The 13933-nt window shown below is 41.5% G+C and overlaps 1 protein-coding gene across 1 annotated transcript in view; it reads right to left on the bottom strand.

Annotated features, from left to right (window-relative positions):
- Positions 1-13933, bottom strand: part of KDM5B (lysine demethylase 5B) — a 59302-nt gene that overhangs the window by 21098 nt on the left and 24271 nt on the right. The window contains exons 6-14 of the mRNA XM_074850025.1: positions 12626-12719; positions 10193-10296; positions 8569-8727; positions 7859-7978; positions 7249-7407; positions 6617-6798; positions 3631-3793; positions 2532-2651; positions 304-498 (exon numbers count right to left, since the gene is read on the bottom strand). Coding sequence (XP_074706126.1) covers positions 304-498; positions 2532-2651; positions 3631-3793; positions 6617-6798; positions 7249-7407; positions 7859-7978; positions 8569-8727; positions 10193-10296; positions 12626-12719 — 1296 coding nt within the window. The remainder of the gene's footprint in view (positions 1-303; positions 499-2531; positions 2652-3630; positions 3794-6616; positions 6799-7248; positions 7408-7858; positions 7979-8568; positions 8728-10192; positions 10297-12625; positions 12720-13933) is intronic.

Below are 13933 nucleotides of genomic sequence, written 5' to 3'. Positions count from 1 at the left end.
AGAAGTGATTATTCCAAGCTAAACCATCAGAAGCTAAATTTGCCAAAGGAATAGTGAAGCTTAGAAATAAGATATTAAAACCAGGTAGACAGAAATCTTGGTTAATGAAAGATCAGCTATTCTGACTAAACTACAAGAACAAATATTACTTTAAAAGAGACATTCTAAACAATATTAAAGGGCAGATGCTAAAACAAGATGCACAATAAATGATTCTTTACCCAGCTGGTCCTCTGACACTGCTACTCAGGAAGGTACCACGTAGCTCTAAGCCGTCGACAACACATATTTCCTACAACTCACCAGTTTATCAACCTTCTCACGCAACCTCTTCTCATCTTCAATCATAATAGCCATGTCTTTCTGAACCGTAGATGCTACCACAACATCAAGAACATCTGCTTTGGAAGCCATTTTACAGATCATCTCATCATGAGAAAACACACAGTAACGGTTTAGCAGACGGTAATGTTCCACACATTGGCGACCCAATGGTAGCTGCATTGGAAAACATTAAACACATGAATTCATTTATTTTGAAAACTACAGTGAGATACTAACTTTTTAGGCTACTAATCAAAAACTATCCAAATGAAAGGCCAAGACAAATCCTTCTAGCAACAATATTCGTAACTCAAGAATGTAAAACTAGAGAAATCAAGACCCTGAGTTCTTGTAAACCAGGACTGCTTATAACTCTTTTACAGTGGACACTGGATGCAAAGTGTTTAGCTAGGTTCAAGGGGGAATGCACTGCCTGGAAGAGATGTAATTAGGGGTATAGAATCACAGAATCATCTCGGTTGGAAAGGACCCTGAAGATCCTCCAGTCCAACCATTAACCCAGCACTGACCGTTCCCAACCCCACCAGATCCCTCAGCGCTGGGTCAACCCGACTCTTCAACCCCTCCAGGGATGGGGACTCCCCCCCTGCCCTGGGCAGCCCATTCCAACACCCAACAACCCCTTCTGCAAAGAAATCCTTCCTAATATCAAGTCTAAACCTTCCCTGGTGCATACCACTAGTAGGTAATATCACTAGTAGGTAATATCACTTCCCTGGGTAATATCTCTAGTAGGTTCTATTGCTAAACCACAGTAGGCTCAGGAAGACCCAAGCTAAAAATACACAGAGGCTGGGGAAGTGTCAACGGAATGAGTACATACACTCACCCTGTTCTTACCACTCGAGGGATGCCCTGGTCAAAGGCAGGTTGCAGGGCACGCTGCACCTTTTTCTCAAATGATATGGCTGTTTTATGTAGGACATGAACTGTGCTGCATAAAATTGCTGACTCCATGAACCATAAAAGTCCCTAAACTCACCCCAGGAAGAGTAAACAAATAATCACGAGCTGGGCAGGTTACTCACAGCTTTATGACCACTGTCACTGGCCAGGCGGACAGCAGTGCTCGGGTTACAGTGAGGTTACACGTTAAGAGTCCGGTATGAAACTCACGGAAGGACAAGAGGAAAACCAAAACCAAACCAACTGATATGCAAACACAGTCACAATGCAGAAAGCTTTCTTCCAGTTTCAGTCCTCTCTTACTTTAAGTAATGTTTCTTAAATCTAGCAACATTTTTAGATGGGTAACATTTACAAATAGCTAAGACATTTTTGGGAGAAAAAAACAAAAATCAGAAGAGGAGCAATTTGAAATATCAGCAGCTTCAAAGGATCTTTCTGAGATCAGGCAACACTGTGTGTCTGAGAAATCTGCTGGGAAGTAGAAATGATTACTTAAATTTGGAGCAACTATCCTTCTTCATTTGTTTTTATTTAAAAAACAACAAAAAACTGAGTAATTACTATGACCTGACAATGGTAATGTGTGCCTATCTCTGTTGCTTCAGTGCACTGAATGAAGCTTACTGGGAATAAAGTACTGGTCTGTAAACCTTCTGTTTGAACATTAGAACTTTCTGTTCCCTTCTCATTAAGGTGTTCTTACCCAAAAACCTACCGCTATCCAAGAGGATATATTCACATCAGATGCAATTCTTGTAATTATTTTTTCCCCGAGAGGACTATCAAAACTGTTCTTAATGTGTGTTAAATGTTTCATCCAATTTAATCAACAAAAGCTAAAGTAGAAAAGAATTCCAAGTCAGCTTTGCTTTCCAGCTGTAGAAAGCACCTCTTAAGAGTATTCCCAGTGCAATAAAGGGAAAAATTCCATTCCAGCTCTTGACGATTTGAATGGAATTTGGGGACACAAAAGGAGTAGATTTTAGGAGCACTGGTGCTTCTCATATTCTAGGCCTGCAGAGGACCTTGCCTACCTCCTGCTGTAAAAGACACATCAGCCCTAGTGTCTGACTTCAAACCAAACCTTAGGAACCAGAAAAAGCCCACAGTTCACTACACGAAACAAATACCTTCAGCAAAACATTATGCTTCCAGTAACAGACTCCTCCTGATCTGTGGACTAGGTTTATGCATCAGCAGTACGTTAGAGCTGTCCATCAGCTAGGAACAACTCTGGAACCGCAAACTTAATGAAAAAACCTGTTTCTGAAACATACCCAATCAACTGTGCAGAAGTTCACAGCTTCAGCAAAATTGAAACCCTGATTGAAGCCACTGTGATAAGCTCTTGGAAAGGTGATCACAAACTCTCCAGCACACTGATTGGTTCGGTAAACCTGGGAGGAAAGACAAGCATTAGGTCAAGCCTAAACAGAAGTGAAGGCTGTGAAGAGAATTAGTAACTTCTGCGATGACTTCGGATAGTTTTAAAACGTAAGCCCAAGAATTAGAGCTGGCATTTGGTAACTTGTCATATGAAACCCTAGAAGGCAAAGAGGTTTCACTCAGCCATACCCGCACTCTAAGCTGTCTGTGCCTTCTGCACTCTGCTAGCTCTGTGCCCAGTTACAGAGGTAAAGCACAGGCAAGGCTCTCTTCGATGTGCAGCTGAAGGGGAAGAGAAATTTGGAACCTACTCAAAAGTTCACACTGCTGTAATCTAGTACTTTTGGTGCTATACAATCAGCACGAAAGCAGGCAGGTCTTCCTGCATTTTTCAATTTTGGAGCCTCTCAAAGCATAGTACGCACCACAAATTTTGCTATTTTTTCCAGATTTTCCTTTAAGTCCCAAGGTCAGCTAGTCAAAAGCTAATTAAGTTGTAAAGGGACATAATTCCCATGAATAATCTAGTATGGAGCATGATGGAAACTGATGAAAAATGTTTTAAAATACCTAAGAACTTATCCAGGAAAAATAAGAGGATGTGGATGACAAATAAAGGAAGAATGGGTTTTGGCCCCTTGTCAGAAACTCTATGCCAAAAAAATTGTGTCTGATTAGACAGACATAGGAAGAGCTCCTGCCATTGTTTCAAAGGTCGAGACTAAACTTTCCAGCTGAGATACAGAAATAGAAATATTCTAAGGTGGATCTCCAGAGAAGAGTTTGCCAAGCAATTCCAAAAGCAATGATTCCATTGCCCATCTGTTCATACTGGCACATTATACTAGACAAGGAAGATACAACACACATGGAAACTACCACACCATCTCTGTAATAAAAGTGGCTTCAATTATCAGCTTTGAAGTAGAATTCAGTGCAAATGAAAGAGGGTTGGGTTTGGGGGAGTAGCACAGGAGTCCAACAACATACAGGTACTCCGTGGGCCATCAAAGTATTCGGGTTCATTATGGTGACAAGTTGGTGCAAGAGATCTGGCTGAGATTCAAATAGCTCTGGAGCAAGCTTCTTCATTACATCCTCCAGCTGTTCAGCTGCATACCCTGGGGCTCCATACCACGTTTTAGGCTCCCCCCTGCAAGATTATTAAAAAAAGTTAAATATAAGCAATCTTTTAAGTTACATTTTCAGTCTTCTGCTTTAAAATACACCATGTCAAAAGAAGGCTATCAGCAGGAAGGAATGCAAAGATTATGTACCTTCCTGAATCTGCACATTTTACACAGGTCCCTCCTCCAGACCTAAGTTTTTAGCTGCCTACATTTCTGAGCACATACTTAAAATATTCCGGGGAAAAAAAAGACTGAAGAAGTCCTCAGTGAAGTTCTGCTGATTCCAGCACAACTTCAAAACATAAGCTGTTTGTCTTTTACCATGAACACAAACTCCCTCTTGGATCTACCAACCAAAGCCAGTTCTTTGTCTTGTGCATAATTGCCATAAAAGCGACATATACTAAGTAGAAACTAAACTTCCAAATTATGCAAAAGACATCAAGGAAAAAAGAAAAAAATCCATATCCAGAGTAGAAACAAAGAACTTTTAGCAACAGCTTAACCCAATGCAAGCCAGTTGAGAAAATTAAGGTTATACAGATGTGTTTCAGCAGGTGCTGTTTCAGGTTTACAACGAAGCTGGCTCACCACAGCACAGAGATGAAAAGGCCTTCCAATCCCTTATAAAGAACAATGTTAGAAATGGTATTTGGAAAAGATAACAGACAAATCATCTTCTCCCCAGACTCCTGAAGAGCTGGCAGAGTAAAGCTGACCCAATAGTGTTCTATTATTTTCCATAAATCATGAAGCAATTGGGAGGATTCCAGAAGAAAAGAGTGAAGTATGAATCCAGAAGCATATCCCTCATCCCTAGGAGCTTATTCCTGTACTCGAACAGGAGCTCTACCGTGGTGAAGAGGACAGCTAGTGGGAGGGACTATGGAAGGGCAGTTACACTGGTATCACAGGGAGCAGCACAAGGAGAGTCATCACTACGCAGTGTTAAATGACTGTGCAGCCTTGGACCTGGTCATCACCTTGGAACGATTGTATGAATTCATGAAGACCAGCCACAGATGTGACTAAAAACTGTCCTGTGTCCTGACAGGGTTAGTCAAGAATTCTGCTCCTTGACACATGTCAGTGGATGACAGCAGTTATGAATTGTACTAAACTTGGACCAGCATACTGGTACCAGGGGTCTCTGGACTTCAGGAGAACAGACAACAGAGAAAGAGACAATTCTAAGGGACGCGTTAAGGTGTCAGCCTTAGGAAGCAGCAGCTGCAGAAGGGACGATGGTGACAGTTCTTTCTGCACTGGTACCTGACAGCTCCACATTCCTGCCTTGACAAACACTAGCATCAACGATGGTAATTCTTCCTCTGATCGGGACTTACATCTTATTTATCTGCAAGCACCTTTACAAGCAAAGATTTGGTTTTTCTCCTTTTACCATTTCAAGAACTGACACAGCATTTAGAGTTATGCAGGAGAACTATTGCCTGAAACCCTATGAACAGTCTGCTGCTGTAGCCTGGCTCACCTGGGACTATGTGCTTGTCCCAGGATACAAGCTCCTTCAAGGCACATGGGAACACTGAAGATGGACATGCCGTCCCTAGTATTTCACAAGAACAAGTCCTGCCTCCTGAAGTCTTTTCAGTTTGGAGCATTCAGCAGCAGGTTGACTCTTCTGGCCACCAGCACTATTAACCTCAACTACACACTGCTCTTGAATAAGCTAAAAACACCAGACTGAAACCTCTGAAGGGAAATACAGAAGAGTATCTGCAAATGAAAAGACGCCAAGGACTTTCATGCTGGAGAAGAAATAAATTAAAAGCAGGCAGGGCAACTTTCACATGTGTCTGTGGAGTACGTACACGTGTGTGCACATATACGTGTATGCACTTAGCATCTTTCTGGCCTTGACTGCAAACACTAATGCAATTGAGCACAAGTTATGGAGGACACAACGCCATTCTAACAACAGTGAGGGAAGCTCTCCTAGAAGAAATGAAGTTTTTACTGCAAACAAAAAACCCCCTCTCCTTCCCACAGTTTTCAGACTGGCTGAAGACCCAGACAAAAAAAAAAAAAAGCAACAAACTACAAGGAAGATAATTTTTACAATGTAATCCTGATCACTCATTTACTTAGCCTCACTCAAACATTTGTTTTAATAATGTCAAGTACTAAGAAAGGAAGCGAATTAAGTCACTGACTACTTGGACTGTGCTACAGCTGCAGCTATTTCAAGGAGCAGTAATTGAATAACTGACCAAAAAGAAAACCTACTGAATAGTAGCTGGGGTACAGTTTTATCATTTTCCTGGAATATTTACGTGAACAAGGAAAGGGGAAGAGCTTGACGGGTTTCAGGAAGAGTGACAAGAATAATTCAAACTCTAGAAAAGCTGTTGAGAAGTTTAAGAAGTTCAATCTATTTAGACTATCAAGAGATGGCAAAGATCTGTCCTGGTTACAGCTGACAAGTGTTCAGTTGATGAGAGGATTTATGATAGAATGATCTATCTAACAGACAAAAAAATATGCAGGATCCTAAGTTTGTTAGTTGAAGCTAGATGATTTTTAAAAAAACTTGCATGGTTCTTAGTTTTACATTGAGCATAATAAAACATTTGATGGAGTATCTGCTGCATCTCTCATGGATTTTTTAAAACTGGGAATGGATGTCTCTTTCCAAAATATGACCTCTTGTCCAAAAGCAAATCAATGCAGGAATCACACTGTCAAATTTAACGCTGCTGCTGCAGGATTGCAATAGTTCTTCTGGCCTGAACTCTATGAATCTGCTTTTAGTCCACTAATTAAAAAGGGGAAGGGGGAATGAAAAGGAAATTGCTTCTCAGGCTGAGTTTATTCCTCAAACTCACCAATGCAGATAGTTAATCGAATAGCTCCAGTGGTCTTCTATATGCCAACAAAATGAAGAAAAGCACATTCCTACATACAGCCAGGGCAATTTCATTCCACATATGTCTGCAGTGATGTGAGCAAGAACAGACTGCTCCATCACAGGCATGTTGTTTAAATTCCAGCCACTATCAAGGTATTCCTGAAAACGTAACAGAACAGTCACAGGTTTATACAACATGAAGTAAAAAACCCAAGAAGGTAAAACTGCCAAATGAGCAACAGAAGAAAAGCATCTTTCCCAACTGAAAAATATAAGAAACAGGTCAATGAATCAAAGAACAAAACCTCCATTGTCTTTGCTCCTTTCACAAACCTTACCTGACCTGCTTTGTTAAAATGACCTTTTTTTTTTTTTTTTTTTTAGCTTGGAAGTTATCTATTAACTTCTAGGATAAACCTGTGCCTTTTAATGTCTGATCACAGCAAATTTTATTTATTCAAAACTCTGATGTAATTCTCTTCAAATACTGTGTCAGACACACAAAACAAACACTTTCCAACCCCGTTCCATTACTGTGCTTTGAACCAAGGAGACTTATTTAGTGAAGAACCGCAATAAAACGTACACAGTGAACTAATAAGGACCTACCTCTTCTTCTGGTCTAACTTTAAATTTCCCACCCCTAACTGGGAAGCCACTGCCAAATTCCTTTGAAGCAATATCAGCTCCATATTCTACTGTCACATCCTCTTCAATGGTACTAACAAGTCGCCAGAATTCTTTTTCAACCAGCTCGGTGGGGACCATCTAGGTACGAGAAGAAAAAAAACCAAGGAGTATATACTGAGGAATCAGTCTACAAAAAGCATGTGTGTAAAAGCTATCTCAGGGAGGAACCTCCAGCAGCTTGAAGCATTTCCCCATTTCAAAATCGTTTTAACAAGAGAAAAAAAACGCAGCAGAAACGTGGTTCCACGCAGGATACGCTGCTGCTTTGTTCTCTCAGGAATGGGTGACAGTGTTCTCTTCCTTACAGCCACTTCTTCGAAAGTGAAGAACAAAAAACAAAAAACCCAAGAAGCCAGTGGAACAAGAAACCACGACACCAGCAAGAACAAGGACTCACTGATGTAAATGAGAACCTCTGATTTGGGATTTCATCCCACTCAAAACCCCTCCCGCTCCAAAGTCAGGTATTTTGACTAAACACAAGAAATGAAATCTATGTTATGGCATCACAATAAATACATGAACATACATGTACTGGCATGTTAAAATAGTCTGACTTGAATGCATCTGCCATTTCTCCAAACGTGCGAAGTGTATAGTCTCTTGCTGCTTGTTCAAAACCAAATGCTTCTTGAGGCTTATTACACTCCTGCAATTGAAAACATCATTATTTCTATAATGCATTAATAAGACAATCTGTGCTCAGATTTTACACAAATGGGCTATTACAGCATCTGATGGGTAAGAAGGCAGGACACCTGACCGAAATGAAATGACTGCTCCAAGTCGCACAGAGTCACAAGAAGAAAGCACTCTGCTTAATTCACCAAATCACAACATTTATTTATTTCTAAATCTGCATAAATATTAATGAAGTGATATGCCTAATCTCTCCTTCCTCTAGCAGCGCTAAGCGAAAGAAAGATGCATAGACCTCCACCCTGAAGCACCCAGTGAGACTCCAATTTTAAATACAAAGGAAAGAAGGAAAGGTGCCATTTAAAGTCCAATGCATTTTTTAAAGGCACGTCAGTTTTTGACTGAAAAATATTAAGTGATCGTTTTCCAATTTGAAGCATGCTCAGTTTTCACTTTAGCTTCACCCTCTGTCATCTTGTTTGCACAACCTTAAGTAATAACAAACTGTATTTTCAATCCCTAGGATCAAGTTTAAAAAAAAAAAATCATCACAAAATAAAAAATAACCTTCAACCTAACTTTTATGGTTTGTCAGATTACCTGAGCCAAACACTGGGGACACCTCCAGTCCCCTTTGGGAACATCATGAAGGGGTGGAATTAAACAGAAGGTATGGTAACTGTCATCACAGCCATCACACAACAGGAGACGGTCCTCATCGTTACCACTGCCACATAAGAGACACACGTACAAATCCACCTGCAACACAAAATTGCCAGAGTGGGAATTTGAGCACTGAAGGTTACTCATGGTGAAAGAGCAGTTTGGTAAGCCAGTCATCTGTAACATTAGCCAAAGCTTATTTTTACTTTATCTCTGAAATGGAAATGAGACGAGCAAACCCAAAATATTTATGTAAAAGTTTAAATACCCCCCTCTGTAATTTAAAGAAGGACCACAAGAATTGCAAGCTGTCCCAAGTCTTTTTTTTCCCAAATGCCAGACGACTCGATTCAGTCGCCAGGGCGGTTTAAAGCAGCAGCACTGTGGATTTGGCAGGTGTAATGTCACACCTGTTGGCCCACAAATCCTTTTTCTTGTCGCTCTCACATGCAGCCTGTGTGCACAGATGTTTCATCCTCCTCTACGACCAACTGTTTGGAGCCTCAGAAGGGAGAAAGGGCTTCCTCTTGATGGGAGTGCTCCTCTTTATCCCCAGAGATACTGGCCAAGAGCTTTAATTTGGAAAGGCACCAGGTTCCCAGCAGAGCTATGTGGTTTAGGACAGGGGGGTAGCGTCTGATGGAGGTTTCACACATCAGCAAACAAGCCCCAAGGAAAAGGTGCAGGCACTCCAAACGTGGGAAGGGTTGTCTGCTGCCTGTCCTACACCACACCTTCGTCAGCAAGGCTCTCAAATACAGAACAGAGCCGTGAGGACAAGCAGACCCTGTGTCTTATGTTGTTAAAAAAAGAAGCAGCATCTCCTGCTCCTCCCTGAAAGCTTCTTTGTTTGGGGATTGGGTGTGTCAGGCTTCTAGGACATGAACATTTCATTCTCAGGTATCCAGCTATAGGTGTGGATTAAACAAAGAACATTTTTGGTTTTAAGAAGGACCCAAGTAGTGTCATGGACAGAAAGAATCTCAGTATCATCTTCTCAAAAGTGAGACAAACTACCACTGCTTTCAGTTTGGTGGTTTTTTTCCTTGGAGGAGGGGTGGTGATATGCGGAGAGTTAGAGCAGGAACAGGGCTGGTTTTTAAGAAGCACTTGAACAACAAACTTCCAAGGTAGTGCTGAAATGGTGGAATAAGTGGCAGGTCTGCTGGACCTGGGTGCCACAGCGCACACTGAGCTCCCTTGAGGTTCAAGAGGAATGGGGAGAGAGATCAGTTCACAGAAGAACCACTTCTCTTTGGACTCTTCTTTCAAAATGCTTATTTTGAGACTGTCCCTTGGAGACAGAAAACAAGTTACTTTGGTTATAGATAGTGAAACTTAACTATCCTGTTATTTTCAGCTTGTAACAGCATGAAGCTTTACAAGTATTTCTATTCCAGCAGGCACAGACACTGCTCTGCTTCAGCCACAGGGTTACATGAAGAACACAAGAGAGTCCTCAGGGTGATATAAGTGACATGAGATTTCACTACATACCCAAGAGAAACCCAGAAACACCTGCAATCACTACGAAGCAGCAGGGAGGCAAGGGTGTACTCACAGCATTAGTGGGTTTTTTAGATCGGACTTTGGATTTGTCTTTCTCTGGCTCCCCGGCATGTTCTCGCTTCTCGGGAAGTTTCACTATGCTGTGCATTTCCTTTTCTGGTGCAACAGAAAAAAAAAAAAGAGGGTATTGCAAAATGTTTTAATGCTTAGCATTATTTATTATTTATTTTGTTGGTGGACTGCACCACTCCAAGTTATTTTGTGAATTACTTGTTATCGCATACACACGCTTGTCTCAGCTTAAGGCAAGATCTGAACACCTGCAATGCCTACAGCAGCCAGGATTATCAGGAAAACCAAGCTCACCATCATGAGCTAGCAATGACAATCACAGCCCACATCTTTTGAGTGGGTATTTTAAGTCCCATTTAAATTAAATTACGAGCATCTTCATAAACTAAGATTTTGTTTCTATGTGGCGTTAACAAGTGTGGTTGAATTACTCCATCAGTTTTACAGCAGCGTGTCACGTGGAGACATGAAACACTACTACAGCTTCCTACGATGATCTTCACACTTCACTTTCTTGTAGTGGTAGCTTTCATGAAAACGTATCGTCAAGGATGAGCATGCAGCAGAAGTGGCCTGACAAAGCAGCAGCTCCTTCACATTCTTACACTCCTACATAATTTGGGCATGTCTCTACTCACAGAATCACACAGAATTGTCTCAGTTGGAAAAGACCTTGAAGATCATCCAGTCCAACCATTGACCTAACACTGACCGTTCCCAACTCCACCAGATCCCTCAGCGCTGGGTCAACCCGACTCTTCAACCCCTCCAGGGATGGGGACTCCCCCCCTGCCCTGGGCAGCCCATTCCAACGCCCAACAACCCCTTCTGCAAAGAAATCCTTCCTAAGAGCCAGTCTGACCCTGCCCTGGCGCAGCTTGAGGCCATTCCCTCTTGGCCTGGCGCTGGTTCCTTGGCTCAAGAGACTCATCCCCCCTCTCTGCACCCTCCTTTCAGGGAGTTGCAGAGGGCCAGGAGGTCTCCCCTCAGCCTCCTCTTCTCCACACTAAACCCCCCCAGTTCCCTCAGCCGCTCCCCATCAGACCTGTGCTCCAGACCCTGCACCAGCTCCGTTGCCCTTCTCTGGACACGCTCGAGTCATTCAATGGCCTTTTTGGAGTGAGGGGCCCAAAACTGAACCCACTCATCGAGGGGCGGCCTCACCAGTGCCGAGCACAGGGGTCAGATCCCCTCCCTGTCCCTGCTGGCCACGCTAGTGCTGATACAAGCCAGGATGCCATTGGCCTTCTTGGCCACCTGGGCACACTGCTGGCTCCTGTTCAGCCGGCTGGCAATCACCCCCCCCAGGTCCCTCTCTGACTGGCAGCTCTCCAGCCACTCCTCCCCAAGTCTTCATTCCTGACATTGTAAAAAACCAAACCACCACACACCCAAATCTATACAGCAGAGTGTGGAGAATCCCAGGGCTCTGGTGCTGAAGACAAGAGGGCAATGAAGTTCTTTGCTAAAGCTACAAATGAGCTAAACGCTTTTACACTCGGACATGGGACAATCCGAAGCATCTCCTGGAGTCCAAGAGCTAACAAAGATACTGAAGAGAAGAATGTCTGTATCTACCAGAAATTGAAGCATTAAAAAACAGTCTAGAGCTTTTTCCTTCTACTCTTCATAGGGAAAAAAGGAAAGGTTAATGCCTGGAGACACATCTTAAAGAAAAAAATTATGACATTAAAAAAGACCACAATCTACACAAGGTTTGGAAAAAAAAAAATATTTTGAATGAACAAAGGAGACTGACAAACTGCTTAGTTAAATTATTAAGTAGTTATAAATGGTTCCTATATTTGCTCTGCCACCAAGCTCACTCTTCTGTCTGATGGCATTAAACATTTCTTATCAGTCTAAAATTATTATTTCTTAAGGACAGATAACAACAGACTCAGGACTACTGACAGAAGCAACTGAAAAACTGTATTATGGGAACTTTATTGTTAAGTTCACAACATACTATCTTTTGCCTTCATGAGTTTCGTTTCCAGATATCAAATTCAGATTCTTTCCTAAAAGTGTCTTGAAATCTGATACATTCTTAAAACACTTCCCTCGATTTAAACCTAGTGGATTGATGCTAGCTATTTAAAATACAAAACAGAAATATGGCTCAAATCTCGTTTCTGATCGCTCCGTAAGAGACGCTGAAGTTTAAAAAAGTAATTTTTTTTTTCAACTGAAAATATCTCCAAGAAAACTCAACCACTTAGAAAACAAATAAAATATTTCAAAGCCATAAAAGAACTTTTACAATAAATTCCAATTTAAAAATGAAGTTAGCAGAAGTATTTTTTTTAAATACTTTGAATTTTTCCAACTGCTGAATTTAACTCTGGTCTTAAAATGAGTTGGTACAAAGTAGCAGAAATTGCATTCACATTTTGTTTCACTCTTCACTCACCATTTTCACACTTTGGAGGTGCACATCCCATTCTACGTCTCAGATTATGAGTTCTGGCTTCCGGAGGGTCAGATTCACTTTTAATATTGGTGGCCTTAAAAAAAAAAAAAAGAAAAAAATCAGTTGTTGTCCTTATATGGAACACTTTGGTTTTACACTTGTATTTGGGAAAATGTTCACTGCCATCTAAGCAGTGGTGGCAGACTCTGCAAGGTTTTAAAACACACATCTCGATACTCTCAAGAGCTGAGTAAAGAACTGGGGGAAAAAAAAAAAAGACAATTTTGACTTCCACATTAAAAAAAAAAATATTTCTGCATACAATTCTTAATCTACTCTGATAAATGCCAAGAGAGGACTGCAAAGGCTCAGAGAACAAGCTGATGTGAGACACAAACACTTCGCTGAGGTACAGTGGAGATCTTAAAACTTGTAACCCGACTTGTTCTAGGAAAAAGCCAGGCAGATGGAAGTCAGATAAAGACTCTGAGGACTTCATTTAAACTCAAAGGACCATATTATACCGACAAATGAATGAATCTAAAAAGGCAACCTGAATTTCTGAAAGACTTGTATTCAATTATTTAAAAAAAGAGTTCAGAGAGAAATAACATAGGGAACGACCTGGAGAGATTTGAAAAGAAACCCTACGAAAAGCCTCTGCCAATGGTGACACCAAGTTTTGAGTCTGATTTCAGTGGAACTTGCTAAGAAGCAAAGGAGCAAGGAACTTTGGGCTTTCACAGATTTTCTTTTATTCTTAAGCAGCAGAACATACTCCCGTCTTCCAAGCAGGGAACTCAGCTGGTGTATTGTGGAACTTTCAACAGAGAATAATGTTTTTCCATTTAATTCTTCTATTTCTTCCCTGAAGTATCAAGACTGTGGGAGAACAATTCTCAAATCCCTCAGCGTAAAGATGGGTTTCTCCAACATTGTGTTTTTAAAGCCTAATTTCTTAAGAAAATGAGGTCACGCAACCACTCTCTTGCTACTCAGACAAGTCAGTCCACTATCAATCGCTCTCTGAACCCCAAAAAATGGGACTTGCTGGCCCAGCTCCAAGAGCACGGCTTCCACAGGAAGGCGTTTGTGGTTGTTCTCCTTGCGGGGGGTTATAGGCTTGTTTGGTTTAGATTTTTACAGAGGTGGTTTGACATTATTTCCATTTCGCTTTTTGCATTCTCTTTGTCCAAATTACTGTTTCCGTGAGACCGGGCAGAGGTCCCATGGCTTGAGACGTGCAAAAAAATGCTGTTTATTATATTTAGTAACATTGAGTCAGGATCAGTTTGCGCCGATCCTCGA

This window comes from Strix aluco, chromosome 25 (genome assembly GCF_031877795.1).
Source record: "Strix aluco isolate bStrAlu1 chromosome 25, bStrAlu1.hap1, whole genome shotgun sequence".
NCBI lineage: Eukaryota > Metazoa > Chordata > Aves > Strigiformes > Strigidae > Strix > Strix aluco.
This window is presented reverse-complemented; position numbering and strand designations above follow the sequence as displayed.